This window comes from Neofelis nebulosa, chromosome 1 (assembly GCF_028018385.1).
Source record: "Neofelis nebulosa isolate mNeoNeb1 chromosome 1, mNeoNeb1.pri, whole genome shotgun sequence".
Taxonomy (NCBI): domain Eukaryota; kingdom Metazoa; phylum Chordata; class Mammalia; order Carnivora; family Felidae; genus Neofelis; species Neofelis nebulosa.
Genome location: NC_080782.1, coordinates 117,442,816 through 117,470,571, shown reverse-complemented (window position 1 = coordinate 117,470,571; position 27,756 = coordinate 117,442,816). Strand labels below are relative to the sequence as shown.

General features: G+C 44.2%; 1 protein-coding gene across 3 annotated transcripts in view; it reads right to left on the bottom strand.

Annotated features, from left to right (window-relative positions):
- The window catches only part of DPYSL3 (dihydropyrimidinase like 3), a 114,837-nt gene that overhangs the window by 48,228 nt on the left and 38,853 nt on the right, over window positions 1–27,756 (bottom strand). The window contains exon 1 of one of the 3 annotated variants that reach the window (XM_058732567.1): window positions 14,984–15,139. The exons of 1 other annotated variant lie outside the window; for it this stretch is intronic. In XM_058732567.1, the coding sequence (XP_058588550.1) occupies window positions 14,984–15,124 (141 nt within the window). In that variant the 5' untranslated portion in view covers window positions 15,125–15,139. Of the gene's footprint in view, window positions 1–14,705; window positions 14,926–14,983; window positions 15,140–27,756 lie in introns of those variants that run through there. One more of the 3 variants, XM_058732568.1, reaches the window with a different exon arrangement.

The following is a 27,756-nucleotide window of genomic DNA, read 5'->3' as shown; positions in this document are numbered from 1 at the left end:
ACAATTGAGCCTCCATTTAAAAATGATCAGAACTCAAAACATGAGATTGGCAGGCAGTTAATCCTATAACAAAAAGCTTATTCACACAATAGGCACCTCCTAAAATGTATTTAAGACTGCCTTTTCTATTTGCAAATATCATGCTGCAATCACAAGACTGCATTCCCCATTCTTGAAAGCCTGCAGACTTCATTCCTACCTGCCAAGTCTTGACGTTGCTTCTCTGCTTCATAATCACTATTTAACATTCTCGGATTCTAACATCAGGAGAATCATCTTTTGAAATAATTCCCAAATAGTCCGTTCTTTTATGACCTGTCCCTGCTCAGAAATGTTTCAAAAAGTGGTACAAAGACTGAAGTTTAGAGTTGCAAATGTTTGATGCATACCCAAGCAAGATGTGCATGGTGACATGTTTCCAATTGTGTCTAAAAAACAGCAAACATATAACAAGCTTTGCAAGTGCCATCAAGTTGGCTCAGAGAGAGCAGGTTTCCATTCACGTGTTACCACTTTTGTCCCTGTTATCACAAATCTTGTCACCTTCATTCACTGTCTCATTCATTCTAGGTTAGAGTGAGCCAAGCCTTGGTGACACAGTGGGGAAGGACACAGACGTGATCCCTCTTACCAAAGAGCAGATACCTCAATAGCCCTGACAACCCTGTTTCCTTGACACCTGTTTTCCACAAACCCTGGCCCTAAGGAAAGCACATTAGCTTTTCATACACTGATTTATTTATCCATTCATTCTGTCATTTAATGTTTACAAATGCCTCCCAGTCACAGTACATGAACAAAAATAAATTCTCTGTCATTGTACTGCAGTGGTTGAAAAAGCAAAGAATAAGTAAGTTAACTAAATTAATAACTTAATTTCAACAGCAGACAGTGGAATTCAGAAAGAAGGCAAGGGGACAGTGGAGGCTTGGAAGAGTCTGGAACTGCTTCTGATTATGTTTTCAAAGAAGGCATGTCTAAGAAGCTGTCAGCTGAACGGAACTCTGAATGATCTGAGGGAGCAAACCAAGGAGAGGACTGCTCTTAGGAAAGACTGTTCCCCACTCCCAGGGAGCAGCAAGCACAGCAGTTCTGAGCTGGAGGTGAATGTGTCAGGTCCCAGGGAGTGCGAGGGCAAAGGATGACTGATGCAAGTCACTGAGGACCGGTTGGCAGGACTGGGAGTCTGGGGAGGAAGTCAGAGGGCCAAGCCAGATGGAACCTTGACAGCCACTGTCTCTTTTACTCCAAGTGCAACAGATGTTGGAGCTGGGGAGGTGACTTGATTTCATTTACGTTTTTAAAGGATCACCTTGGTTATGCATAAAGAATGACCTCATGTGTAGGTAAAGTGGAAGCACAAAGATCAGTTAAGGGGTTGCTTCAATAAGACAATGGAGCCTTGAGCTAGGATGGTGCTGAGTGATGAGAAATAGTGAGAAGTGATTAGATTCAGATTCCACTCTGATGCTGAGCTGGTATATAGCTGAGCTGAGCCTTAAGGCCAGTTTCTGCCGAAAACAAACCCTATCCACCTCCTAACTTGAAAGTGTCTTCCTTACCAATAAAGTCCGAGTAGCTTTAACCTCTACATTTAAGCACTGCTAGACCACACAAAACAGGGAGGACGGAGCGGCAAGAGAGCCATTTACATTCAATAAATAAAGCACCTCATATTTCCCATATGATTTCCCACATTTCCCATATTACTCTTTGGGTTTGCCAGTAAATCAAATTAATTTGATTTTTTTTCTTTTTTAGTTGACTGAATATTTATCAGGCCTTATTGCTGAAAATTCTTCTAAGCTATGCCATTATAAAACTCTGGCATAGATAGTTCCCACATCCACTCATGTCAACAGATGTATGGGTCCGGATTCCTGCTTTAGCAAATGTGACCCAGTGTGGGTAACTGATTCCCCTTCAATAGGTCAGATTTCTTCAGGGCCTGGGGTCCATCATCCCAAACCTTAATTCTTCACTCTGTACAACTGCCCATTTCACAAGTAAAGGTATGAGCCACTTGGGAAGACTTTGTAGTACAACTCAACTGGCTTAATTAACTTTTAAAATTTCCCTTATCTCTATATTTATCCTAAAATCAGGGGAAAAATTTTTCCTGTCCAATCCATTAAGTGGATTCTAAGTCACTGAGGTTCAGGAATAAGTGTTTTCTTCTTCCTAACTTTAAACAACTAGATAATACTGGTGACCAAACAGCTTGGATTAACTTCGTTATTGGGAAGTAGCATCATGTACTAAGTAAGGGTTTAAAGTTAGACAAGGAGGTGAATTGGGAGCTCGCTCTATTAGTTACTTACTCCCTGGGTAACTTTACATAAGCTAACCTTTGGAATCTCAGTTTCTTCATCTGTAAAGTGGAACTATTAATAATTACCATCTAGGCATAAGGAGGAATGAGATGCCATATATAATATTACAACTAAAAATCAGTTAGGATAGGATCTAATAGGACATAATTTCTCACACTAATCATTTAGGTTTCTCTTTTCTGTTCATTGAGAACTTCCCAAGTTTGAAGATTTGAGTTTTTAAATGTCTTTGCCCTTAACTTCCCCCAGTATTAGTTTGCTAGGGCTACCATAACAAAGTCCCACAGGCTGAGCGTCTTAAACAATGGATTTTTTTTTTTCATAGTTCTGGAAACTAGAAGTTCAAGATCAAGGTGTGGGCAGGATTGGTTTTCCTCTGATGCCTCTCTCCTTGACTTATAGGTGGCCTTCTCCATCTTGTGTCTGCAGATGGTCTCACTCTGTGACTAGGTCCTAATCTCTTCTTACAGAGCCAATCATAATGGATTAGGGCCCACTCTAATGACCTCATACTTTAATCAACACTTTTAAGGCCCTATCACCAAATCCAGTCACATTCTGAGGTACTGGGGGTTAGGAACTCAACACTAGAACTTTGAGGGGACAAATTTTAGCCCTTAACACATCCTCAACCTCCTCACCTCAAAAAAAAAAAAAAAAAAAAAAAAAAAAAAGTATGAGAAATGCACTGAACTAAAGCAAGAGAAACAGATTCTATGCTTCTTTTTTCTTTTTCCTTAACTGTTTTGCTGTGTGACCTTTGGCAAATTATTTTCCCTCTTTGGCCCATATTTTCTTAATCATTAAAATGAAGGGGTTGTAATAATGGATCCCTTATTTCTCTGCCTGCCCTCAACTGAGCAAAGCTAAGTTTTCCCCATAATTTCTCACATCAAAGACGGTCTGAGATAGAGCATGCAATAAAGTAACTGAAATAAAAACAAAACAAAACAAAATATACCTTCTTTGTGGAGTCAGCCCAGGATGAAGTCTCTAGAAGCAGAGTATTAAATCCAATTGCTTTAAAACCTTCTAAGTTGTTTACGCCCTCTGTCTCTGTAAGGCCATAATTTAAACCAATTTACTTGGATAAACCAGAAACCTCAAGCTGAATTTATCAATATCCCCCAAACAAAGTAATCTCATCAAGACTGGGGACACAAATTGGCTTTGAGGGAAAGAGTATATGATTTCAAATAAAGGTCTCCTTGAAAGAATTAAAGGGGGGGAGGACTTTTAAAAACAAACGTACATTCACACAGAGAATGTAAAATTAAAACCAGCTTCCAAGCTCATAGGTTAAGCCATTAAGGAGAGGAGAGAAGGAGCTGGGCACGTCTTCCCCTCCAGCTGCGTAGCCTCAGGTCTCAGGACACTGTGTACCTCCACAAATGTCACAGCTGCAGCGACTCAGACAGGCAAGCAAGGGTGGCAGTGAGAAAACCAATGTGCTCCCTCAAGAGCAGAAGAAGAGAGAGGGAAAGCAGAACTCTCCATGGAAAATGGCCAAACTGCCAAAGCAATCAGAGCAATGACAAGCATATTGGAGGACGACGAAAGATGGCGTGATGCAAATCTGTAGTCCATCAGTCTTGAGCTGAGAAACTCTGGGTAGGTCACTCAACTTGTCATCCTATAATAGCTTTTTTTTTTTTTTAATTTTATTTTATTTTTTAACGTTTTATTTATTTTTGAGACAGAGAGAGACAGAGGGGAGGGGCAGAGAGAGAAGGAGACACAGAATCGGAAGCAGGCTCCAGGCTCTGAGCCATCAGCCCAGAGCCCGACGCGGGGCTCGAACTCACGGACCGCGAGATCGTGACCTGAGCTGAAGTCAGCCGCTTAACCGACTGAGCCACCCAGGCGCCCCCCTATAACAGCTTTTGACTTAACTTCAGCTAAAAAAAAAAGCCACTGGAAACAAAGCCATCATTTCACTTTTGTTGTTAAGACCAAGATCCTGGAAACAAACAAAAAAATTAAACAAAGTGGGATGGATTAATTTAACCAGATCCCCAAGCACTGGGATAATACATGGGTTTTGTAAATTATGGTATGGAATAATATTTGAAACATGGAAAGATGCCATAATATATTGTGGAATGAAAGGCAGGACATAAAACAGCATAATACTATGTGGTACGATTTTAATAAATGGCATCTATAGTCATAAGAAACAATTCTAGATGGGCGTACTCAGAGAATTTATAATGGCTGTCTCTGAGTAATTTAACTCTAGTTATTTGTATTGTTCTCATTTTGTTTGTTTTTGGTAAAATTTTCTATAACCCTCATGCTGTTTTTTGTATTTGAAAAAAAAAATCCTACTTAATTTTAAAATCTCTGTGCCGCGGGGAGCCTGGGTGGATTAATTGGTTAAGCGTCCGACTTCCACTCAGGTCATGATCCCACAGTTTGTGAGTTCGAGCCTCACGTGGAGCTCTGTGCTTACAGCTCAGAGCCCGGAGCCTGTTTCAGCCTCTGTGTCTCCCTCTCTGCCCCTCCCCTGCTCACGCTGTCTGTCTGTCTGTCTCTCTCTCTCTCTCAAAAATAAATAAACATTTAAAAAACTTTAAAAAATAAATAAATCTCTGTGTCCTACCATAAACCAGACAGTAGAAGCAGCCCTAATTCATTCAGTCCCACTTGCGTCTCCGTTTCTTCATCTGTAAGGGAAGTCTAGACTAAAATAATCTCTAAGGGAACTCCGACTCTGTGAATCTCACAGAGCTACATGTAATCAAAACCTCAGCAGAATCTTGCTTTGGATTTATGGAGAAGCTGGGGAGTGTCCTGTAGGCTATGGAATGAGAAGGAAGGATTCAAATTCATGTTAAGAAGAAACCCTCATTGGTATTTTTGTTAATTCAATGCAAAATGGCCTTCATTGCTACGAGGGGTGGCCCCCTAACAGGTTGACCCTGTAGATATAACAGTCTGCAGCTACTCAGGACATGGGAAGCGAGGCTGCCCCTAAAGGGAAGACTGGAGGGCTTCCTGAACCAGGCAGTGCTCATGCAGAGGAGGGCACCAAATGGCTGTTCTCTGCACCTCCCAGAAAACCTCGGCCTGCTCACACCTCACAGAAAACAGGTGCAGAGAAGGACTTAACCCTGGACTTGAATTAAAGGCACTCCAATTTGAACCACTGTCTCGTGACACTGGAGGTGGGAGGTGATAAAAGAAGGTAGAATGTAAGGTAACTCTGCAGGGCAGAGTTAAGACTGTGGGCTGACTAAGTTTGAATTTTGGTGCCACCGCTGAAGGCTTGTGTGATCCTAAGCAAATTTTCTGACCTCTCTAAGTTTCCTCCTCAATAAAATGGGAAGAGTGAGTTGGAAATCCATCTATGTAACTGCACAGTTTTGAGGATTACATGAAATAATGAAAGAAAACCACTTAGCACAGGATGAGATAAATGCTTGTTGTCATTGTTATTGATATTAGAAGCAGGAGTAAACTAATTTCCCTCTGTGTTCTAGACTAGATGCTCCAGGGACAAGCACTACATTGCTAAGTCCAGAGCCAATGGTCAATACTTATTATATAATCAAAAAATAGTTAATGCTATTATACTTGATCATGTTATACATCACATATTCTAATATATAAAGTATTTCAAGTGCTTTCTGACCTGAAGTTTTAGGTTCCATAAATACATTTGGATTCTTCATTTTGCCTTCTCTTGTAAGTGCTCCCTTTAAAAGGATCTAGTGACTATTATTACACAGAGATTATTGAGACCATAAACTGTATGGTTTACAGCCAGGGATGAACTTGGTAAAACGTGCTTGAAGTTTAACTATCCTCACCCATCAAAGCAAAAAAAATGAACTTCAGAATAATTGCTAATCACAGGAATAGCTCCATATACAAGCCCCGAGAAAGTGGACAGATGCAAAGGAGTGACGGACTAAAAATCTTTGAGTAAACACACACACAAAAGCATAGGAACATTCCATCTAAAAGGCTAACCCTAAACCGGAAAGCAAAAAAGAACTATGGGCGACTCCTTCACCAAGCTTTCTAAAAGGAGGAGTTTTCTGTACAAATGCAGACTGGCCTCTCTAACTGCTGCTAATAATTCCAATGGCTTGTGGTTTCTATGCAAAGACAGAAAGGCTTCAATTAAGACCTATGTTAGATCCTGGTTCAAAAAGTCATGGTGACGACTTTGTCTATTTGAAGGAAGGCATAAAGGTCTCTTTAAATCATTTGCTGGAAGAGAAACAACAGGTCTGTTTGCAAGCAAGAAGTACCCAGGTAGGCCCTGACACAGGCTGAGAATGAGGCCAGAAGCAGGATTTGGAAGAAGAGGAGGAAGGGAGGCCTGAGAAGAGAGAAGAACAAATGAGGGCTGGGCTCCGACTGCCCAAGTCAGAGTTGAGCCGGAGTTGACTCGGCTTGCTCTGCTAATGGGCTGTCATGTTTCTCCTGGCTCTGATTTTGTGCCGGTTTCTGAGAGCCAAGCCTTCTCTCGTAAAAGCTAATATTCAAGGGAGCTGTCAGTGAAAGGGAGGAGGATGTACAAGCACAAATGTATGTACATTTCTGATCATCTTCTGATCATCTTCTGACTTGAAATTATTCCAGCAAACTAAGTGTTAAATGTATCCATTCATTCAACAAATATTTGCAGAGGGCTTAATATGTGCCAGCCAAAGACTAAGTGCTACAGATTCAGTGGTAACAAAACCAAAACCACCCCTACCCCATGGGGTGTCCATGGCATGATTTGGCCTTTGGGGATGGGTTATTTCCATTGGATGGCAGCCATTACCCTTAAAATACTGGCAAGAGCAACTGGAAAGAGCTTGGTGGAGCATATATAGACTTGGAGCTGTTTTCTGTTGTTTTGCCTATTTGTTTGACCAGTCCAGATTTGGGACAATCTGTCACCTTCGTGCCCTTATTGATGGTAGCCTTACCCAAAAGAGAGACTGTATGTGTCAGCAAAGGAATCATGGTCTCATATTAATAATACTCATTTGAAATAATACCAAAGTTCTGCTAAGGAAAGGACCTATCAGTCATCATTACTCCATTTCTCTCTTGCACAGAGTCTATTAATCAAGTCTACCATCTGAGAAAAAGCCTGGGATTTTAAGTGTAAAAGGCAAGCAACCAAAGACCCTTACACCCAACACAGATTTGGGCTGGTGGCATTCAGTTTAAGCCCTGATTTTTTTCTCACTATGTTCTTTTCCCTCATGGGAAGGACTTAGAATTCTTCTCTGAATTCAGAACACAGTGACAAGGGCTGATCAAGATCTCAGGATAAAGAGAAGACAAAATAAGGCTCACAGGGTCATCTGCTCTGGCAGGGACCTTGTGGATCATTTAGTTCAATGCCCTCATTTGACTGACGCAGAATTGAGAGGGATAATAAGGGTTTGCCCAAAGTCACATATAAATTAGAGGCAAGGGCAGGTCTGAACCACAACATGCTGACACTCCATCCATGGTTGCCCTTCCCTGTCAAAAAAACATGAGGGCCCCTGTTCTCTGCTAGCCAGCAGACCCCTCTCTTAAAAACTCAAGTCTCGCTTTTTCCTGCATATCTCATTGCCCAGTGCTTCCCAGGAAAAAAGAGATTAATTAAGCTATGAGAAATGTGTCCTTGAATTCCAGATGTCCCAAATAGGTTCCTGGACCATTCTAGAGTGGAGCTCCCCCATCTGGCTTAGAGTGCTGGGCATGTCCTATATTTCTCTGGCACAATGGGAACAGAGAGCTTGGCTCCTTCTGTGTCTGGGAAGCGGACAGGGACAGAGTGAGAAGGGGCCTTGGGCCCAGATCTGCACTTATGCAGACAGGAAAATAGCATCTGCTTTTCCACCCTGCACTCCTACATGCATCTGGGCAAAAGCCAGGAGCTAACTCAGACAGCTGGCAAAGCAATGCGGGAGCCACTGTTAGAAGGACATTGCACTCACTCAGTTGTTTTTCAGGTGGTGATATGATAGGTTTGGCCAGATCTTCCCCACTCATTCCACCCTGTGAACAGGGACCAGCATTTGTGAGCTAACAGGTGTGGACAGCTGGAGGTGATGGGGGTGGGGAAAACCACCTGTGGACACTGAGTGACTGCTTTCCTGCCTAAGAAACCAACTCATGCCCGGAGGGATCAATCCCAGAATCCTGCTTTTCCGACTGTGTGACGTTAGTCAAGGAAGGTACTTAAACTCTTGGAGTCTCTCTCCGGAGCGCAAAATGATGGTGAATCATTGCAGCTAGAGGAGCTGTTGTGCATCAAATGAGGTAATCCATGTAGTTTGTGCTAAGACACTCAGTAAATGGTAGTTATTAAAAGCTCCACTATGCTCAGGCCCATCTTCCTAACCACTGACTTCCCTACAATCTAATTAACAGAAGAAAGTTCCTCAAGAGAAGTTGTTTCTGTTAAGTAGACTCCACGGCAAGATGAGGGCCAAAGGAAGAGGCCAAAAGGAGGGGCTCATCCTATTCCACCACAATTTTTTTTTTTTTGTCTATTTCATACACTGAAATAGACATATATTGAGTTTACTGAAAGAGGGATTTCACAACAGAAGAGTCTGAAAATAGAAAATAGCCTATTTCTCTGGTTTGTCCAGAGTCTTTCTCATTTGTTTCTGAATGGCCTATGGAAAATGGGAGAAAAGCTAAAATGGAACACTGATTTGAGGAGGGAGGAACACTGGAGAGCCAGTCAGGCTTCCTATTAACATTCATCATGGGAGGCAATGACATACTCAAATTTCCAGTCCCCTTAGGATTGAAGCACAAATGCAATCAAAGAGAAGTAGTTTTATATCCTAGGGAGACATTCCTACTGTTATAAACATTCTGTAACTTTTCAAATGTGATAAGCAAAAGTAAGTAGTTCTATGAAGTATGTCAACAGGTGAAGAAAGTAGGGTTATTAAGACATGAAGGGTTTTTGTTGTTGTTGTTTTTCAAATTCAATTCTATTTTTTTTCCAACTGTGGAGAAAAGGCAGAGAAAAAGCTACTAAACAGGGAGTTGTGAAAAAACTTCTAGAAAGTGAATTCATAACCTATGTCACTTTAGGCTACAGGTTGATGAGGACTGAAAAACACTGCAGTTCAACTAATTAAAAAATGCCCTTTATTTAGGTTAGGGAAGAGTCTCTGTCTCAAAGTCCAAAGGCAATCCAATGGCCTCTATTAGACTGTCAGAAATGAATGAGAAGCTTAATTTTGTAACATAACTAAAGCAAGAGAAAAATAAGAGTTTTTATATGACATTGTATTAATTTTTGGTTTTGAAAACTTGTATTCAAAAAATAGTTTCCTAAGTAGCCTCTTTCTACCCCAGATGTTTATCAAGTCTTCCCCTTCCTTAATTTCCACACTGCAAAGTAATTGAGATTTTATAAATAAGTCAGTTTTTACTCTTTTGAAGACACTGGGGCTCACAGACCACTTTCAGGGTCACTCTCCTCCTCTGGGCCTTTCAACAGCCCAGTGAGATAAGCGGGAAGATTTTCATTTATAAGCTGACAGTTCTACCATATAGACAAGAATTCCCTGAGGAAATCTATCCCTCCAGAATTCCCCAAAATGCCCCCCACCCGCTGCCCCATGACAGCTAGTAACAGGCAGAGCTCTTGACATACCTGAGGCACTTGGCTAGCATTTCAGAAAGAGGAAAAACCTGGCTGAGAATCACCAACGAGGTGCTCAAAATACAAAGCAACAAGTGAACAGCGCAGGCAGGCCCTGGGCTGAGATGTCCATGATCGGATATCTAAGATGCTTTCCATTCCTAAGCGTTTGATAGTTTCCCTCAGTCTTTTACTCTAGAGTTTCCCTTCCAAGACGCTTTACATGGGTAGAGCCGAGTGTGGGTGACGGCTCTTCTTTTGGTCTCCTATACGCTGGTTCTCCATGTCCTAAATATTTGCTCCCAGTTCAAAGTGAAGCGAGAGGAAGCAGAGATGCAGGGGCGGGACTGCACCTAGGCATCCTCCAGGTTCTTGGCTGGGTCTAGGCCCCCCAGCTCTTAGCCGCTGCTCTTCGTAGGACCCCTCCCCTTCGCCTGGAATACAGACTTCCCATGTGGCCGCGACGCTCACCATCACACCTCTCATCACACCACAGCGCCCTGGAAACAACTCTCAAGGTCGTGTTCCCATCCAAGGACATGTATTCTGGGAATTCCCAAACACACACCAAACACATCACATTTACCTCCAATGCGGCAGAAAGGCATTCTCTGCAAGATAATATTTACAGAAATCCACTTAGTATTTGCAAAAAGCCACTTCTCTGTGATATGTCTCCTAGAGAGAATTCCGGAACTCTTTATCCACACCTTCCAAATTTCTGCTGCATGTGCCTCTGGGAGGCGGCACCTGTACCTGGGCTGAGACTGTGAAGCCAGAGAAGACCTGCGTTTATTTCCAGCTTTGCCCAAAACTTCTTGCTGGATAACTCCGGATAACTAACCTCACCTCTCTGTGCCCCAATTTCCTCAAAATGGGTTTTTATAGAGACGCTGACAAGAAAAGACATAGAAAACACTGGAACCTAACTGTGAGATCCCAACCTCTCCTGGGGTCCGCTACAAGTGATAGCTCACAGCAGAGGAAAACAATGACTGTAACTATCCTAACTTCCTACCTGCAGAGCTCATATGCTAGCTATCATCCCCCTAAATGTTATTCATACTTATTTAATATGCAAAGTAAGAGAGACCATGTTATGGGATCTGTTGAGAGTAGCAGGAAAAATATGCTTTCTGGATCCTCCCAGGACTAATTAGAGAATGGGAGTCTTTCCTCTTTACCACTTGCCCTGGTAACACTAAGTAATAGTAATGGTAGAAGCAGAAACCCCAAAATGAATGCAGTGGTGAGGGGCATGCACTTTGACTCCAATCAGGTGTGTATGTTTGAGTCCTGCCTCCAACACTTCTTCTATCACTGATCCTGGGCAAAGGCATTTGATCTTCCACAGGTTTTTGATCTATAAAATGAGGATAACTATAGTACCTTTCAGACAGGGTTGAGTCAATGATCAAATGAGACAATGCATATAAGGCAAATAACACAATAAATGGCAAAAAAAACACTCAAGAGGTGTGAGCTATTCTTATTAGTTATAATTTTTAATTTACTTATTGATTTAACTGATGACCATGAGACGTCTATGTGCTAGGCACCATGCAAGATAGTGGAGACAGGTGAACAGCAGCACAAGGTCCCTGCTCTGATCTGCGGAACCACCCTAAACTGCCAGCCTGACATTCAGAAGCAAGGGCTAGTGTGGAGGTAGACCATACAGGTCATGTACATAGATAACCTGAGTAGGAACAATGAGATGTGAGGCCAGAGACACTCACGGAGAAAGCCCCAGGCAATTCTACCAGCAAAGAGAAATTCCTCTTTCCAAGAAAGTAATAAACACAGGGTAGTAAGAAGGCTTTGATCTCAGGAAGGCAGCAAAAATAGGTGGCAGGAAAAACAATACAAACAAAGCCTTACAGGGGCCCCCAAATTGTGGCAGAGGGTGGTGTCTGGGGAGGCAAAAGGTATCCGGCAAGAAAGACTGCCCCCATCAGTCCTCAGATTCTAGTGACATTTTAGCTACTGGGTGGGGCAGCCTTCAGGGAAAGGAATACAGAGAGGCTAGAAAACTTAATTCAAATTCCATAATCTTACCATTAAAAAAAAAAAAAAAAAAAAAAAAAAAAATATATATATATATATATATATATATATATATATATATATATATACTAGAATGACAGCAGGGGATATATGTTGCATTTAGGTCTTCAGTGACATTTTATGTGTATGTATATCTGTGTCCATATTTTAATGTTTTTGATTATATCTAGGAAGGGTATCTCAACCTTTTTAGTATATAGAAAACTATAATCATCAAAAGACATGCAAATGTACAAAAACATTTGAATCTAATAGAACCCTTGTTCACAGAAATACAAACACAAAGCCTGAGGAAAATCTACAAATGGATTTCTTGCCCCCAAAGACCAATACCCCCCTCCTGCCATGCTCCTCTCCTCCTCCCCCTGCCAACCCCCACTGACCCCACACCCTTTCCAACAATGTGAATACAAGGTAGTCTGGTTTGAAGAAATTCACAACCACTGTCCATTCCTGTCACAAATGCTGGAGACACCCAGCCCTAGCTTCAAGGGAGAGGTGGCTATGCAGCACCACGCCCCATGCACAGAAAGAAAGAATGGAAGCTGCACTGAAAAGGAAGGATGCACCCCAGGGAAGAGCATCCAGACAGGAACAAAAGGGAACCCCTTGCAAACCGGGCCCTGGGATTAGGGCATAGTCACGTTATGGGGGCTTGGAAAGCAAGTTATCAGGACTATATTTCTCTATCATTCTTGAAAGGTAGCCTAAGTGATACCTACAAGAATGGGCGTGGCCCTCAATGCCATATCACAGGCTGAGTCCATAAGAAGAACCTTGCAGCCTTCCCACCAGAAAGAAAACAAATAACCTTTTCTCTGCTTACCCCACACAGAACTGGCAAAGGTACACTGGCTGTAAGGCAAGTGGCATACAGTGCTCATACACATGTAAGAGCATGAGAGCTGGGCTTCATCCCTCCTCAGTTAGGGAAACAGTATAAAAATTCAGCTTTTGTCCCAGTCTTTTTTTTTTTTTTTAAATGATACCTTCCACAGCTCTCTGCAAAGACAACTGGCATTGAGAAAACCCAGTGCGTTGTAAAAGATCCACAATGTTTCAATAATGCAAGGCCAACGCTAAGATCCACAATGTTTCAAAAACACCTGAAGTCAGTATCACAAAGTGATAAAGGAGGATGTGCTTACACCGGACACCGGACACCTTTACCTGGAAAAAGGACCCCCACCCATCCCCACTCTTTCTCCTAAGCAGTGTTTGTTCCCTAATACCAGCTGGACAGCAGCTGGAGGTGGGGTGCACTTGTGTGGGGTGAAGCTCAGGTGCATGAAAAAGGCAGAATGTTTCAACAGAAATAAACCACTTGAGAATAAAGTGCACTAGAGGCAAGAACAGCGACCTCCTGCCTACAGAGCTAAGGTCCACCATTGGCAATCTCACACACATAGGGCGTTCCAAACATAGCAGAACAAGTGCAAACAGACGCATGCCCGCAGCAAAACCTGGTGGATCCCTGGCAAATGAACTATCGTAGCAGGTACAGCTCTACCCTAGGGCAGCTGCAGAGTCTCCCAGGGGCAAGTGGATCACTTCCTTTGTTCGCCTTGCAAAGATGGAGTAGCGACCCATTCCCCCACTTACACACACACACACACACACACACACACCCCATTCACTAAAGACAAAGCACAACCACACAGCTGCATGCTAAACTAACAAATGTCAGTGTTTTGGGTCATTGTCGTTTTGCCCCCTACCCTTTTTTTTTTCTTCCCAGTAATACCCACCCCAGCCTGTGGTAAGCCTCATTTCAGCGCAGCGCAAAGAAATCCCGAGCCTGGGCGCGGTATTTTCGCCGCTGAGAGCTGGCTCTGGAGAAGATGGGGCTTCTCTACCTGCTAACGGCACGTCCCCTCTCCACCCCACCCAGGGCATTTGACACCCGCTCGCCGCGGGTGGCTCGATATTGCACACAATGGCAGTTGGGCACGGAATGCACCCAGCGTCTGTCTGCGACCCCCAACTAAAATCTGACCTTAAAACTCAGCCTATTCTTGGGATGGGGGGGGGGGGTGACACAAAAAATATAAAATGCATCGAGAGAAAAAAAAAAAAAGTTGTTCCTTCCCGCCACAGCCACGTTAGTTCAGACCCGAATATGACGTACCGAAATATGAATAAGGGTGAATGCAGTCAAGAAGGGGACAGGGTGAAGACAGAAGGTCCAGACACCCCGCCACCCTGGCGGCGCGGGAGGCAGAGCCGCGGGCTGGAGCTAGGAGAGGGGCGCGGTCGTGCTACCAGGCACCCCTGGGGAAAGGTGTCACCTCTCCATAGCCCACCTCGCCAAAAGGCACCTAAAACAAAAAGCACACCCTGCCCGGGGAAGCGCATACTGACACCCCAGGCGGCGCGAGGGTCCAGGGAGGGCCGTGAGCCAGGCGTTATTTGGAAACTACCGGCTGGTGGGAAAAGAGGATACATAATCCAAAGTTCTCGGCGCCACTCTGGGTTTCCTCTTTGTTTTGTTTTCCCCAAACGGCAGGGTCGCTCCGTCTGGGTGGCGCCCGGCGCGCCGGCTGGGCTGACCACCGCTCTCCACCCCCGGGACCCCGGGTCCCAGTCCCTCCCGGGGGACCGGACCGGGGAAGCCGGCGGGATCCAAGGCGCCCCGCCCGCAGCTCAGCGAGCAACGAGCGAGAGACGCAGGCGGCGGCGCCCGGAGCCCCACTCACCGTGATCCGCGGGATGTTCTTCTTGCCTTGGTAGGACATGGTGGCGGCGGTGGCTGCAGCAGCTGCCTCCCTCCCTCCTTCTCCTGCTCCTGCTCCCGTTCGCCCGCGCCGTCCTCAGCGCGCAGCGCCGGAGATCAGGTGGAGCGAATGGTGCGCTGGCCGCGGCCGCCGCCTCCTCTCGGCCTCCGCCCCCCTCCCAGGCTCCCGCGGCGGCTGCCAGAGACAATAGTAAATCTCCCCGGTCCCCCTTTCACCCCCGACCCCCCCGCCACACACACCCTCCTCCACTCGCGTTCACGCCCGGGCTTTTTTTTTTTTTTTTTCTTTTGCCGTGCCAGCTGGGACCCCGTGAGACAGGAATGGCTGCTCCGCGACTCCTCCCTCTTCTCTCTTATCCCTATTGATTTCCCTCTTTGCATCTGCCTCACCCACTTTTTCTTTTTCTTGCTTTTTTTTTTTTGTGCCTTACGAGTGCGGCGGAGCCAGCCCGCTCACAGCCACCAGGGGGCGCGAGGGACTTTTCGGGGCGGGGATGCTGCAGTCCCGGGTGGAGGAAGAAGAGCGCGAGCGTCGCCTCCCGCCCCCGCCCCCTCGCCCGGCCGCCCAACCCTGGCCTCTGGGGTCGAGCCCCGGGAAGCGCCAACGCCCTCGGCCAGCCCCGGGTCTGCTTTCCCACCATCCCGATCCTCATTTTGGATAGGGGACGGCTTCCGACTACCCTCCTGCAGAGCCCGCTCTCCTCCGCCTTCGCGCGGGCTTACAGGCGGCGGCGCGGTCTTTGTTACAGCGAAGGCCGCCTCTGCCGGTAGCTGCGGGTGTAAACCCGCGGCGCAAACCCCGAGAAAGCCGAGACCTGCTCACACTTTGTGCAGCCCGGCAGGCCCGCTGCTCTCCGGAGACCCTGGCAATACCTATCGGAAAATGTAAAGCAACCACTCACTCTCGCAGGGCTGCGAGGGGCTATCGTGTCAGTTACCATCAACAGTTCTCTGTGTTTTAAAAATATTCTCAAAACAGTATGTTTTACAGGATCCGCTGCCTGGCTCTCAGAATGGATGAAAGAGCATTACAGCTGCTCTGTGGGTGAAGAGCAGAGCAGAAAACACCTGTACGTGGAGGGCCCTGGCACATTACTGGTGCGCAGCCATGGATGTGTGCTCACTACTGTTGCTTCCCCTGGGTAGTGAACCATGTGCGTTGCTCAAAATCCCTGGTTTACTTTTGGCAGAGCTGATTGTCATTGCGAACAAAAACATGGCCTTTTGACGCGGGAATATATGGTCCTTCGCCTACTCACTAGAATTAAATGGCCAAGGGAGACATTTTTGGAGGGGCCTTTATGGTGGGGGTTAACTGGCAGTCCCTAGGCTCTCCTTAAAAATGATTCCAAACACCATTTAAATAACAAAAATGGCTTGCTATGTGAGAATTGTAAAACCCTTTCAAGACCAGTCTCATACCATCCCCACTCCTCAGCTGTCATTGCTAATGGCCTACTAAATATTCTGCAGATGTCACTATGCACAACTAGGTCTGTTAAGGATCTGAAATTCACATTTCTATAAGGCAGGCCACTGACCACACTTCTGGACATCGTTTCATTAAATTGAAGGCTTTCTCTGAAATAGAGGAACTATATAAAGCATCCACCGGAAGAGGATACAGGATACTCCAGCTTGAGCTTTCCATAAACCTAAAATGAACCAGCCTGGTCACATAAAGGAAGGGGAGACCAAACCTCCTGAAACACACCCTCCTCTCAAGTGAATTAACCCAAGCTTCTGGTTATTCATGGATAACTGGACTGAATGCAGTCTTCCCAGGAAAAGTCCACAGCCGTTCCCACTTTATTTCTGTGATACTCTGGCTAGAAGGATGAATGCCAGGCAAAGTCACGTCACCGTACTCTTTTGCAAAGCCTAAGCAGGGTTTAAGGCCAAAGTCACGCCCAAAACATTTTGCTTTGTTCTTATGCTGAGACCACTAGCCAAGAGTTGTGAAATTACAAAGCATTCTGGGGATTGGCATGCAAATGAGCAGGATTATATTTAGAACAGGGTAAAAAGAGAATTAACTACATACTATGAAACCCTGCACAGCTCTCTCTGTATCTTTCCCAAAGATGTGTTGTAAACTTGCTGGAAGGGTTCTTGCAAGTTCTTCAGAAAAGCAAAAATATGTAGGGGATATTTACAATCCTAAGGAAATACCACTGCCTTTTTTTCTTTTTTAATATTATGAGTTTCTTTCCCTTCCTTGCATCCTATTTATCTCCTGTGTTCCTGTCATTATAATCCAGAACACTCTGTACTAAAAAGATTTATGCCATATTTTTGATCACTTGATTGTGTGTGTGTGTGTGTGTGTGTGTGTGTGTGTGTGTGTGTTGTTTCAAATTAGAAGACTTGGGGTTAAACTCTTTGAGGTCAGGTTTGCATGCTAGAGGCCATGGAGAATGGACTTGTGATGTGTTTCTCCAGAGTGACAAGCCAGGCACAGGAATGCATAATAACCAGCTAATCGGTTCAAGCTGTTGCTACAATCAGAAATGTACAACAAACACTATTTTCCCCCTCTGGTTTCCCCGTCTTTTTCTTTCTTAAATCAAAAGAAAGTGTCCAGGATGAGTTTGAAGGAAAAAGCCTTCCTTGGCTGGGCCTGTCTTTGAATAAGAAAGGCAGCCATGGACACAGGATGCCTCTGTGTCTGGCCAAGAGAATGAGGAGTGGAACCAGCATGGATGTTTTCCACAGAAGAATGACTCTGAATGGTTTTCCTTGGACACACAGCAGTGCTTGGCTTTAAGTATCTCAGGAAACTATGAGAAAAAGGAAAGGAGACACAGGGAGACAATTTATGGCCCCAAAGAAACTTAATTTTGGCCACCAAACCTATCATATTGGTAGACTTCCACACCTCAATCAAAGCTACTTTATTCTAGTTACTCAGACCAAAGGCGTGGTATCGTCCTTGACTCTTCTCCTTCCATCCATCCAATTTGCACTCCATATCCAGTCTTCCAGGAAATGCTATTTGTTCTGTCTCTTAACTATATGCAGAATGATAAAGTTAATTCATATATTGAGACCCACAAAATGGAGGCTGCTCCAGTGGTCAGGACCATGTCACAAACCTAAACCTAAGTCAGCTTCCACTTACAGGAAGAAACACCAGTCAAGGAAACCTAACAAACATCCATCCCAATCCTCCAACCTGTCTAGCTAGCTTACTTTACCCTAGAAAATAGGACCTGCTAGTATTATAAGGAAATCCCTAGTCAACCATGCCCTGTTTGCAAGTTGCTTCTTCTAACTCCCTGTAAAACTCACTCTTGCCCGAAATCCTTCAGGAAGTGTGTTTCACTGCTTGTGAGGCACTGTACTCCCCCAATCTATGGATTGTTTTCCATTGAATAAAGGACATCAAACTAGTTAACCAGTTGTATTCTTCATGTCATCTGAAAATATTATGATCTCTTAATCTGCAAAGCTTCTTTCTGTGCCTAGCTACCATCATGTATCCCTTGGACTAATGCAGTAACCTCCTCCCTGGGTCTCTTCCATCATCCATTCATCCATTCATTTTCACAATATTCACATGATGTTTATATTGAGCTTATTACACACTAATACTTTTCCAGGGGCTAGTATTATAGAGGTGAATAATAATAATAATAATAATAATATCCCAGATCTCATGCACTTTACATTATACCCTTACTCTAAAATAAGGCATTTGGGGCGCCTGGGTGGCGCAGTCGGTTAAGCGTCCGACTTCAGCCAGGTCACGATCTCGCGGTCCGTGAGTTCGAGTCCCGCGTCAGGCTCTGGGCTGATGGCTCGGAGCCTGGAGCCTGTTTCCGATTCTGTGTCTCCCTCTCTCTCTGCCCCTCCCCCGTTCATGCTCTGTCTCTCTCTGTCCCAAAAATAAATAAAAAAAATAAAATAAAATAAAATAAAATAAAATAAGGCATTTATTGGTGCCCTTTCATGCCTGCTTTATCTTCATGGTACTTTTCACCATATGTATATTCATTTATCTATATTAATTTATCATTGAGTATTCTTCTCCCCATCATTTAGAATGTAAGCTTCTCGAGGGCAGGGAATGTATTGGTTTTATTTATCCTTAGTGTGTGAAACAGGACTCTGCCCATAGAAATTGCTCAATAATTATTAGGTGAGTGCCTATGTGATTTTTAAATTGCGTCTGAAGAAAGAGTAAATAAAAGGAATAAAAATGTTTCTACAGCTAAAGTGCATGTGGTTAGAATCTAGATTTAAGAATATCTATTGTTGCTTCTCCTAAGGCTTCTTAGAGTCTCCTGATTCCAGATTTCACAGCAGGTGAATTCAAGCTGGTGAGGAAATCCCTTTGTTAATATGATACAGTCACAAGACTCTAAGACAATACATGGGACAAAGAATGACTCAGTAGAATAGATTTGGTGCCTGAGCACTGATTAGAGAGCCATGCCTTTGAAAGGAGCTACCATCAAAATGTATGAGAACATCAAGAGCCTTGTGTTAACTTAAAGAATTAAAAAACAATTGATACTGGGTTTAGAGGGAAAACTAGGGACTAAGAATGGTGTGTTGTTTAAGGATGTGGATTTGGAAACAGAGGGATCTTGGTTCTTATTGACTGATTGACTGCCTGATTGATTATATAGGATAGGCACCTAGACATTAGGAATACAAATATTTGAATAAAGTAGACAAAATCCATGCCCTCTTGAAATTTACATTTTAGTAAAGGAACAAGTCAATGGTTAAGAATTACAATATGTATTGTTTAAAGTGGTAGGAAGTGAACTGAGGATAAATAAACCTAGGGTGGGAAGGTGAAAGTCATTCCAGTGTCTTGAGTTTCAGCTGGAATTTTACATAGGGAGGTCACAGAAAGCCAGGTGAGATGATGGTAGCTTGGACCAAATGGTAATAGGAGAAGCAGTGAGAAATGGACACATACCAGATATATCCCAAGGTAAAGCTAACAGTATTTGCTGATGGACTTTTGACCAGGGTGTGAGAAAAAGAGGAATTGAGAATTACACTAAATTTGTGGACCTGAGCAACTGAAAAGATGAAGGTGTACCTCACTGAGACAGGGGAAAACTGGGAGGAATAGCATTGGGGGAAAGATTGGGAACAGGTCTCTGGACATTCCTATTAAATATCGAACTGAAATGTTGAGCAGGAAGGTGAGTATCTGGGATTGAAAAGCTAACGGAAGATCTGGGCCTGAGGCACCGATTTGGGAGGTGTCAGCCTCTAGGTATTATTTAACAATGCTGGGAGAGACCACCAACGAAATGAGGGAGACAGAGGGCAGACAGGTCTGAGGAAGTAAGTGTTCTGAGGAGAAATGAGCAACCAGAAAAAGACGTGGAGAGAGTGGTCAATGAGACAGACGCTACACTGTGAGAACATGGTGTTCGGAAGGTCAAGACTCTAAACTATTTCAAAGAGGGAACGTGTTCACTTTGTTAAACGCTACTGGAGAAGTGAGAATTAATCTGTGCATGAAAAACACTGTCAAGGTCTCTGAGGCCTTGACCTGAGCACCTATACAATGAGTATCTTAATAGGCACCTCATAGTGGTTTTCTGGGGACCATATATTAAATTCTTCGAGTCATATTTACCGAGTACCTACTATGTATGTATGTGTACCGGCTCGGTCCTAATGAAGTCGTGGTGGTGGAAACTGATCAGAGCGTTTCCAAGAGACCATCAAAGTGGAAATTGGAGACATCTAATGTAGACACCTCTCTCAGTGGATTTTATTGTAAATGGGCACAGGGAAATGGGGCAGTAACAGGGAGAAAGAGTGGAATCTCATGTGAGAGAAATAACAGCATGGTTGTAGGCAGATGGGGCTGAGAAGAAACTTCAAGATGCCAGGAGAGAATTGAGACCAGAGCCCTATCATTCTCGGATGGGCAACGCAGGTGACATCTAGTGTTCAAATGGAGGTCTTGCCCATAGCAAAGAGCAAAGATGGTTCCTCCACAGGGAACTGAGGATGAAGTATGGGATCTAGGCTGGTTAAGCAAGAAAGGAGGGCATCAGTGTACAGAGAGATGAAAGATAGTGAACATATTGAAGATTTAAGAAGATCATTCATGTAAAATTTTTAGCACAAAGCAAGTTAACTAGATGGTATGACATGACTATTCTGCCATGACTTTTACTGTTCTGATTTTCCAAACTTGTTTATGCCAGGGACTATGTCTTATTTATTTTTGCAGTCCCCAGCTCTTTCACAATGCTTGAAATAGAGTAGAATTAATGCAATAAAAAATACATTGAATAGAGGGGAAACTCAAGAATATTCTCTGCCTTCCTTTTAATCTCCAAAATATCTAAAATAGCCATTTACACAGTGTTGACCATTGAAAATATTTTCTACTTTTTTAAAAACAAATTTATACTTTGCCATATTAATATGGGGAATCATTTCCCTTGGTCCTTCTTTGAAGGATGGAGGGAAAAAATAGCTCCAAACAAATACAGAAAGAGTTCTGAAGGGGCAAAAACCACACACCAGGCCTTTGTGAAACATATAAGCTATTCTAATATCAGTAAAAATACACATTTAATCTCAGAACTGTCCATTAAGTCATTTGGGTCCATTAATTTTGCCCACAGTTCAAACAAAGGAAATCTTAGTCATGTACTTCCAGTATCTCAAAATGAAAATCAAGGTGGTGATTCACCTGCTATAATTAGATGTTTATACACTAAATACACAGAAATAACCTGACAATTCTACCTTTGATACACATAAGCCAGAAAAGAAAAACAATATATCATAGACACACACAAAATATTCCCACAGACTTATTCCAAAATCATACTGATACCAGCCTGAGGAAGGTGTGTAAACCTACTTCTCCCTAGATAGAGATTCTCATTCATTTCTTCAGTAGAGGATGGTTCTGAAGGCCTCCAACCTTCATAAGCTTTGATGGCAGTTCATTTCAAAGCCACAGTCAGGGCCATACTGGCTAGGGTTAGGGGGTAAGGTTGGGAGGGTGGAGGGATAACTTACTGTGTTCACCTCCATCTCTGGCCCAACACATGTTAGACACACAGGTGAGGTCACATGTACTACAACTGCAGTAGGAAACTAAAATAGGTAGTAATCAAAATGAATCAAGGATGGATGATCATCAGGCTGAAGGCAGTTACTCCACTAAAAAGTCCTAGCCTCATGCCTACTTTCTAGATCTGACCTAGTTTTGAGGCTTGCAAAATGTTAACTGAAGGAGAAGCTGGGTTATCATGAGGAAAGATCCTGCAACACCATGACCAGTACATATGGTAATGATTCCTCTGGTCCTTTGTCCTTCCTCAAGGGTCCTAGGGCCAAATACTAATGCCACTGTAAAGTGGGAAATACGGCCCTAAACCCTGAGAAGGCAGGTGGATATGAATTCCCAGCCAACAATGATACCAAGAGACGAGGCATCAACATAGCTCCTCTGTTACAGTGAAAGCATGCTAAGGCCAGGTAATAAATGGACTCCTGGCCTTACCTTTGGCTGATTAGGCTTACAGATCAACCTACTGGTCATTTTCACAAACCACTATTGATTAATTGGAATGGAAAAATATGGCAAATAGCACACCCACGTTGGTTTCTTAGCCTGTGGGGTAACAGCAATCAAGTTGGGAAGACCAAGCAGAAGGCTCTAAAACTGTTCCCCACCTCTACCCCAGGATGTTAAATCAAGATAGCAAATTTTAAAAAATTTTGCATCCTAAGAGAATGGCAGAGGTCATCAACACCCTAAGAGACTGAAATGCTATGGGGCTGGGATTCCCCATTATATAGTCATTTAATTCACTAGTCTGGATACTACAAAAGTCAGACAAAGCCCAATGCATAACTCAATCAATTAATAGCCCAAATTGAAGGTATTGTGATATTTCTCTAGGACATAATGTCATGGCCTCAGGTACGTGGTACACAGCCACCGAACTATGCAATGAGTTCTTCTCCATCCTGGTCAGAAAAGAAGAGAAAAGCAGTTTGCATGCCCTTCAAACCGATGACAATATGCGTGAAGAGTCTGACCCCAGGGCCATGTTAATTATCCTTCCTTCCATTATAATACAGCCTGAAAAGATCTAAGTTGTCCAGACATCTTGAAGAACGTCCTACTGGTACACTCTTTTGATGACATTACGCAAAACTGATGAGATGAGCAAGAAGCGCCAAGTTCGCTGAAAGCTTTGGTAAGACACATGAGCTGCAGAGTGTTCACAAAGGACACCAGAACTTTAGAGAGTGGGAGATAAAGACCACAAAGCTTCAGGGAGCTGACAATTTCGGGAGTCCCGTGGACGAGGACATGCCACAGCACTTCGTCTACAGTAAAGAACAAATTACTACATTGGACAACTCCCACTGCAAAGAAAAAAGCACAAAGCCTGGTGGGGGGCGGGGGGGCTTTAGGTTTTAGGAGCAACATATTCCATAGCTGGAAATGCTCTCACAGCCCATTTATATAAAAAGCTGTGAGCTCTGAGTGATACCTGGAGCAGGAAACGGCTCTCTGCAGATCCTTGGCACAGTGCTGACAGCCCTGCCACTTTAGCCACAGGACACTGTCTATCCCATGGCACTGGGGGTACAGGTACGCCCCGCTCTTTGAAAGCTCATGTTACACCACTTCACTACCATGAAAGACCTATCTTAGTACCTGTTTTTGCTAACCAAAAGAAATTTGAAGAGGAGTTTTGCTTCTATGAAAAAAAAGGTGACAATAGCATGCGGCATCTGTTTGGCAGTGAGCTGTGAGAGAGGCAATGTGCACCCTGGGCACCGCCAATCTCCTTGCCTGGGAGCTACACTCAGCATCTCAGCATCAAGATGCCACAGCTCTCGGGGCACCTGGGTGGCTCAGTCGGTTGAGCGTACAACTTCGGCTCGGGTCATGATCTCACGGCTCGTGAGTTCAAGCCCCACATCGGACTCTGTGCTGACAGCTCAGAGCCTGGAGTCTGCTTCGGATTCTGTGTCTCCCTCTCTCGCTGTGCCCCTCCCTCATTCACGCTCTGTCTCTCTTTCTCTCAAGAATAAATAAAACATTAAAAAAACAAAAAAAGATGCCACAGCTCTGAACTGTGAGCATCTGTGCTTTATCTTGATTTGTTTTGTGCATCTGTTGGCAAGATATGTCCTAAGAGATCAAAAAAGCCTGAGAGGGGTTACTTGGGGGCTCTAGAAACACTCATCTGTCACAGAAGAGGAACTAAAGAACAAGGTAGATGAAGTGACATCAGTTAGTTGACATCAGTCAGACTCCATCATCAACCGCCCAGTGTTGGTTCAATGGGTACATGACTGGAGTAGACAGAGTAACACAGATAGAGACTATGGGGGAACCAATACCTACCCATAGGTGCTGATTCAACTACAATGCTGTCCAACGTCCATCCTGCCAGCAAGAGAAACCAACACTGCCTCCTCAGTATGCCACCACCCCTCAAAGATCCACACACCCAAGGGGGACAAGTTGACTACACTGGATACCTTTCACACTGGAAGACACAGTGACACTTTTCACACAGTAAAGACACATCATTTACAGAAATGAACACATATTCCAGGTATGGACTTGCCTCTGCTGCTGCTAGAGCCTCAGCTCAACACTAAGGAGTGTTTGATGCATCGACACGGGTTCCATAACATCACATCAGACTAAGGCGCCTATTTAATAGCAAATAAGGACCATGAAAGGTCATGTGACTACAGGATGCTGTAGTTATATCAAATACTGCCTCACCTAGAAGCTGCCATCCTAAACGTGGAGGGATGATCTCCTGAAGGCACAACCACAGCACCAATTCAGCGATGATTCCTTACAAGGATAAGGCACCATCCTCCTGAATGCACTGTAAATTTTAAATCCGTGCCCTTTATAAGGTACTATATCCCCAAGAGAAGATTACATGAGTCTAAGAACCAAGGGGAAGAAGCAAGAGTGACCTCTTTGACCATCACTCCCAGGGACCCAAGTGGGACATATGTGCTTCACATCCCTGTAACTCTGAGTTCTCTCATATATTTTCACCAAAGGGGGAACCTTTCCACCAGGGGGCATAGCAAGAGTCCTACTGACTGAAAAGATACTGCTGCTATGGGGCACACAAACCTTTCTCTGCCAGGGGACTAAACAGGCAAGGAAAGAAGGGGCTTCCTTATAGGACCCATATTATCAGGAGCAGGAAGGGCTGCTGTTACACAATGGGGGCAGGGAAGAGTACGTATGACACCCTTGTGATCCACATGGGTTCTTGTAGGTACTACCTTGCCCAGTCTTGCCAATAAATAGACAAGTACATCAGCCATAACCTGAGAAGGGCATGGTGACCAGGGACTCTTACCCCTCGGAGAGGAGGGTCCGTGTCCTAACACCAAGCAAATCACCTGGACCAGGGAAGAAGTTAGCTAAGAATGAAGAGAATCTAGAATGATCAGTAGAGAACAATAATGAGTATTAGTGTGGCTCTAAGACAGGCTGTGTGAAAAAGGCCCTGACCCTTCAAAAGAAGAGGCACACCTAGGTTCTAGAGTTGGTGATTCCAGAACTTACACAATGAAGTGAATGTGGGCAGTGCAAGGAGAGGTCTGTAGCAGACACGAGGTAACTCCACCCAGCCCCCCCTATCTAGAATGGAAGGACTCGGTCCTCCGGGTGCTCTCGTCCGTCAGCATCAGCCCTTTCTGAAAACTGCCCTTATTTCAGGTAACCCTGTCCCCACCCCAAGGGCAGCCTGATCCAGTAATTGGTTAATGTGAGCATAAAAAGGCCTGGCCTCCTAGCCACAAAAGGGTAACAACTCCAAAGCGTGTCAGGTTAGCTAAAGCATTGTAGACCACATCACAGTTCAACTTCCCCCTCTGCCTAACCATCCCCTTCCCTTCCCTTGCACAGATCCTGATCCCAGGAACACTCTCTAATAAACTTCCTGCACATTACCCTTCTCAGAATCTGCTTCCTAGGAAACCCAATATGCAAAGTGAGGCTGGTATTAAATGAATATATATGTGGAATGACAATTTTTTTATTTAGCCAATGTTTTTAAAAGTACATATTTCACACTCAAATTTAGATACTTTAAAAATTGGAAAACTGAGGGGCGCCTGGGTGGCTCAGTCGGTTGGGCAGCCGACTTCGGCTCAGGTCATGATCTCGCGGTCCGTGAGTTCAAGCCCCGCGTCGGGCTCTGTGCTGACAGCTCAGAGCCTGGAGCCTGTTTCGGATTCTGTATCTCCCTCTCTCTGACCCTCCCCTGTTCATGCTTTGTCTCTCTCTGTCTCAAAAATAAAATAAACGTTAAAAAAAAAATTAAAAAAAAAAAAATTGGAAAACTGAGGGACTCCTGGGTGGCTCAGTCGGTTAACTGTCTGACTTCGGCTCAGGTCATGATCTCACAGTTTGTGAGTTCAAACCCCGTGTCAGGCTCTGTGCTGACAGCTCAGAGCCTGGAGCCTGCTTCAGATTCTGTCTCCCTTTCTCTCTACCCCTCCCCCATTCATGCTGTGTCTCTCTCTGTCTCAAAAATAAACATTAAAAAAATTTTAATAAAAAAGAAAAAAAAATGTTTTAACTGGAAAACTTGGTGATTCCATGTTTCCAGATACACACTGGAGCCCATCAGCTAAAGTCAAATACTGGCTGTCTTTTGGACAGAACACGTACTTTTGCATTATGTGTGTCTGCTGCTTCCTTTTCCTTGACATAGTGGTGGCTTCTCTTATGCTACCTGCCTGCCATAGAGTCATGTGAATTTCTGACATTAGATCATTAAGACATTCTTGTGTTATTTAGGCACTAGAGAATAGGGACTCTGTGCCTCAAAGGTGAGGATTGTTTTTGTCTTGTTTTGTTTTTTCCAAAGCAGTGTTTGTTGCCTGTTCAGAATTGAGAGAGCAGTGAGTTATCTCCAGGGAACTACCTCCTCCCTCCCTGGCCCACCCCACTCCACTCCCACTGCGCCCTAAACCACAAGATTGAATCCTGGAACTACCAGACCGTGCGTGTGTTAAAAGCCTGTGTGAAAGCATGACTGGAGCTGCAGAATCTGCAGTTAAGTGCAGTCAGTTTCACCCCTGGGCTGAACGGAAACACACACGACTGGATTCAGACCTCTCCCTGTACAGCACAAGGGCTCACTCCCAGATGAGGGACGTGAGACACACTCTTGGATGGAGGCTCAAACAGCAAGCCAGCCCCCAAATGTAAAGCGGCAACCCCAGTTTATATCTTCCAGGTTTCCTATCCCTCTCCAGGAAGGGACTTTGGCTGCACGTCTTTTGGGGCTTTTTTTCCTCTGCTTTCCTGTATTCAGTCATAGCAGATGCTCCAGGGCTCTGGGGCCTCATCAGCCTCTGGATCCTTATCTTTGCAGAGAAGCAGGAATGGCAGAAACATATGCTTGAGGGTCTAGTCACAGGTTTCTCTGAGCAAATTCCCTAAGGAGCTACCGAATGAAAAGAGGCTCTTTTTGCATATAAATGGTAAGTCAACAAATGAGTACTTCCTTCCTGGACCGCTCACCTCTACACACTGGTTCCACACGAAACCCTGGATTTCTGAGCTCAGGACACTCAGTATCAATTGGTGACCTGGGCCTAAGCAGAATGTTTGGTCAGTTTTGAAGGTCCAGGTACACATTTATTCATTGAGGACAGTGAACATAAGCAACCAGAACCAGAGACTGAAATAGAGAAATACTGTTAGATTTTCTGAATTCATTTCAAATTGTATAACTTTAGAATTAACAGCCTGGGGGCTCCTGGGTGGCTCAGTCGATTAGGCGTCCGACTTCAGCTCAGGTCATGATCTCACAGTCCATAAGTTCAAGCCCTATGTCGGACTGTGCGGATGGCTCAGAGCCTGGAGCCTCCTTCAGATTCTGTGTCTCTCTGCTCCTCCCCTCCTCACACTCTGTCTCTCTCTCAAAAATAAATAAACAGTAAAGAAAAAAAATTTTACTCTATAAGAAAGGAGCCAAAGAATATACAATGGGAAG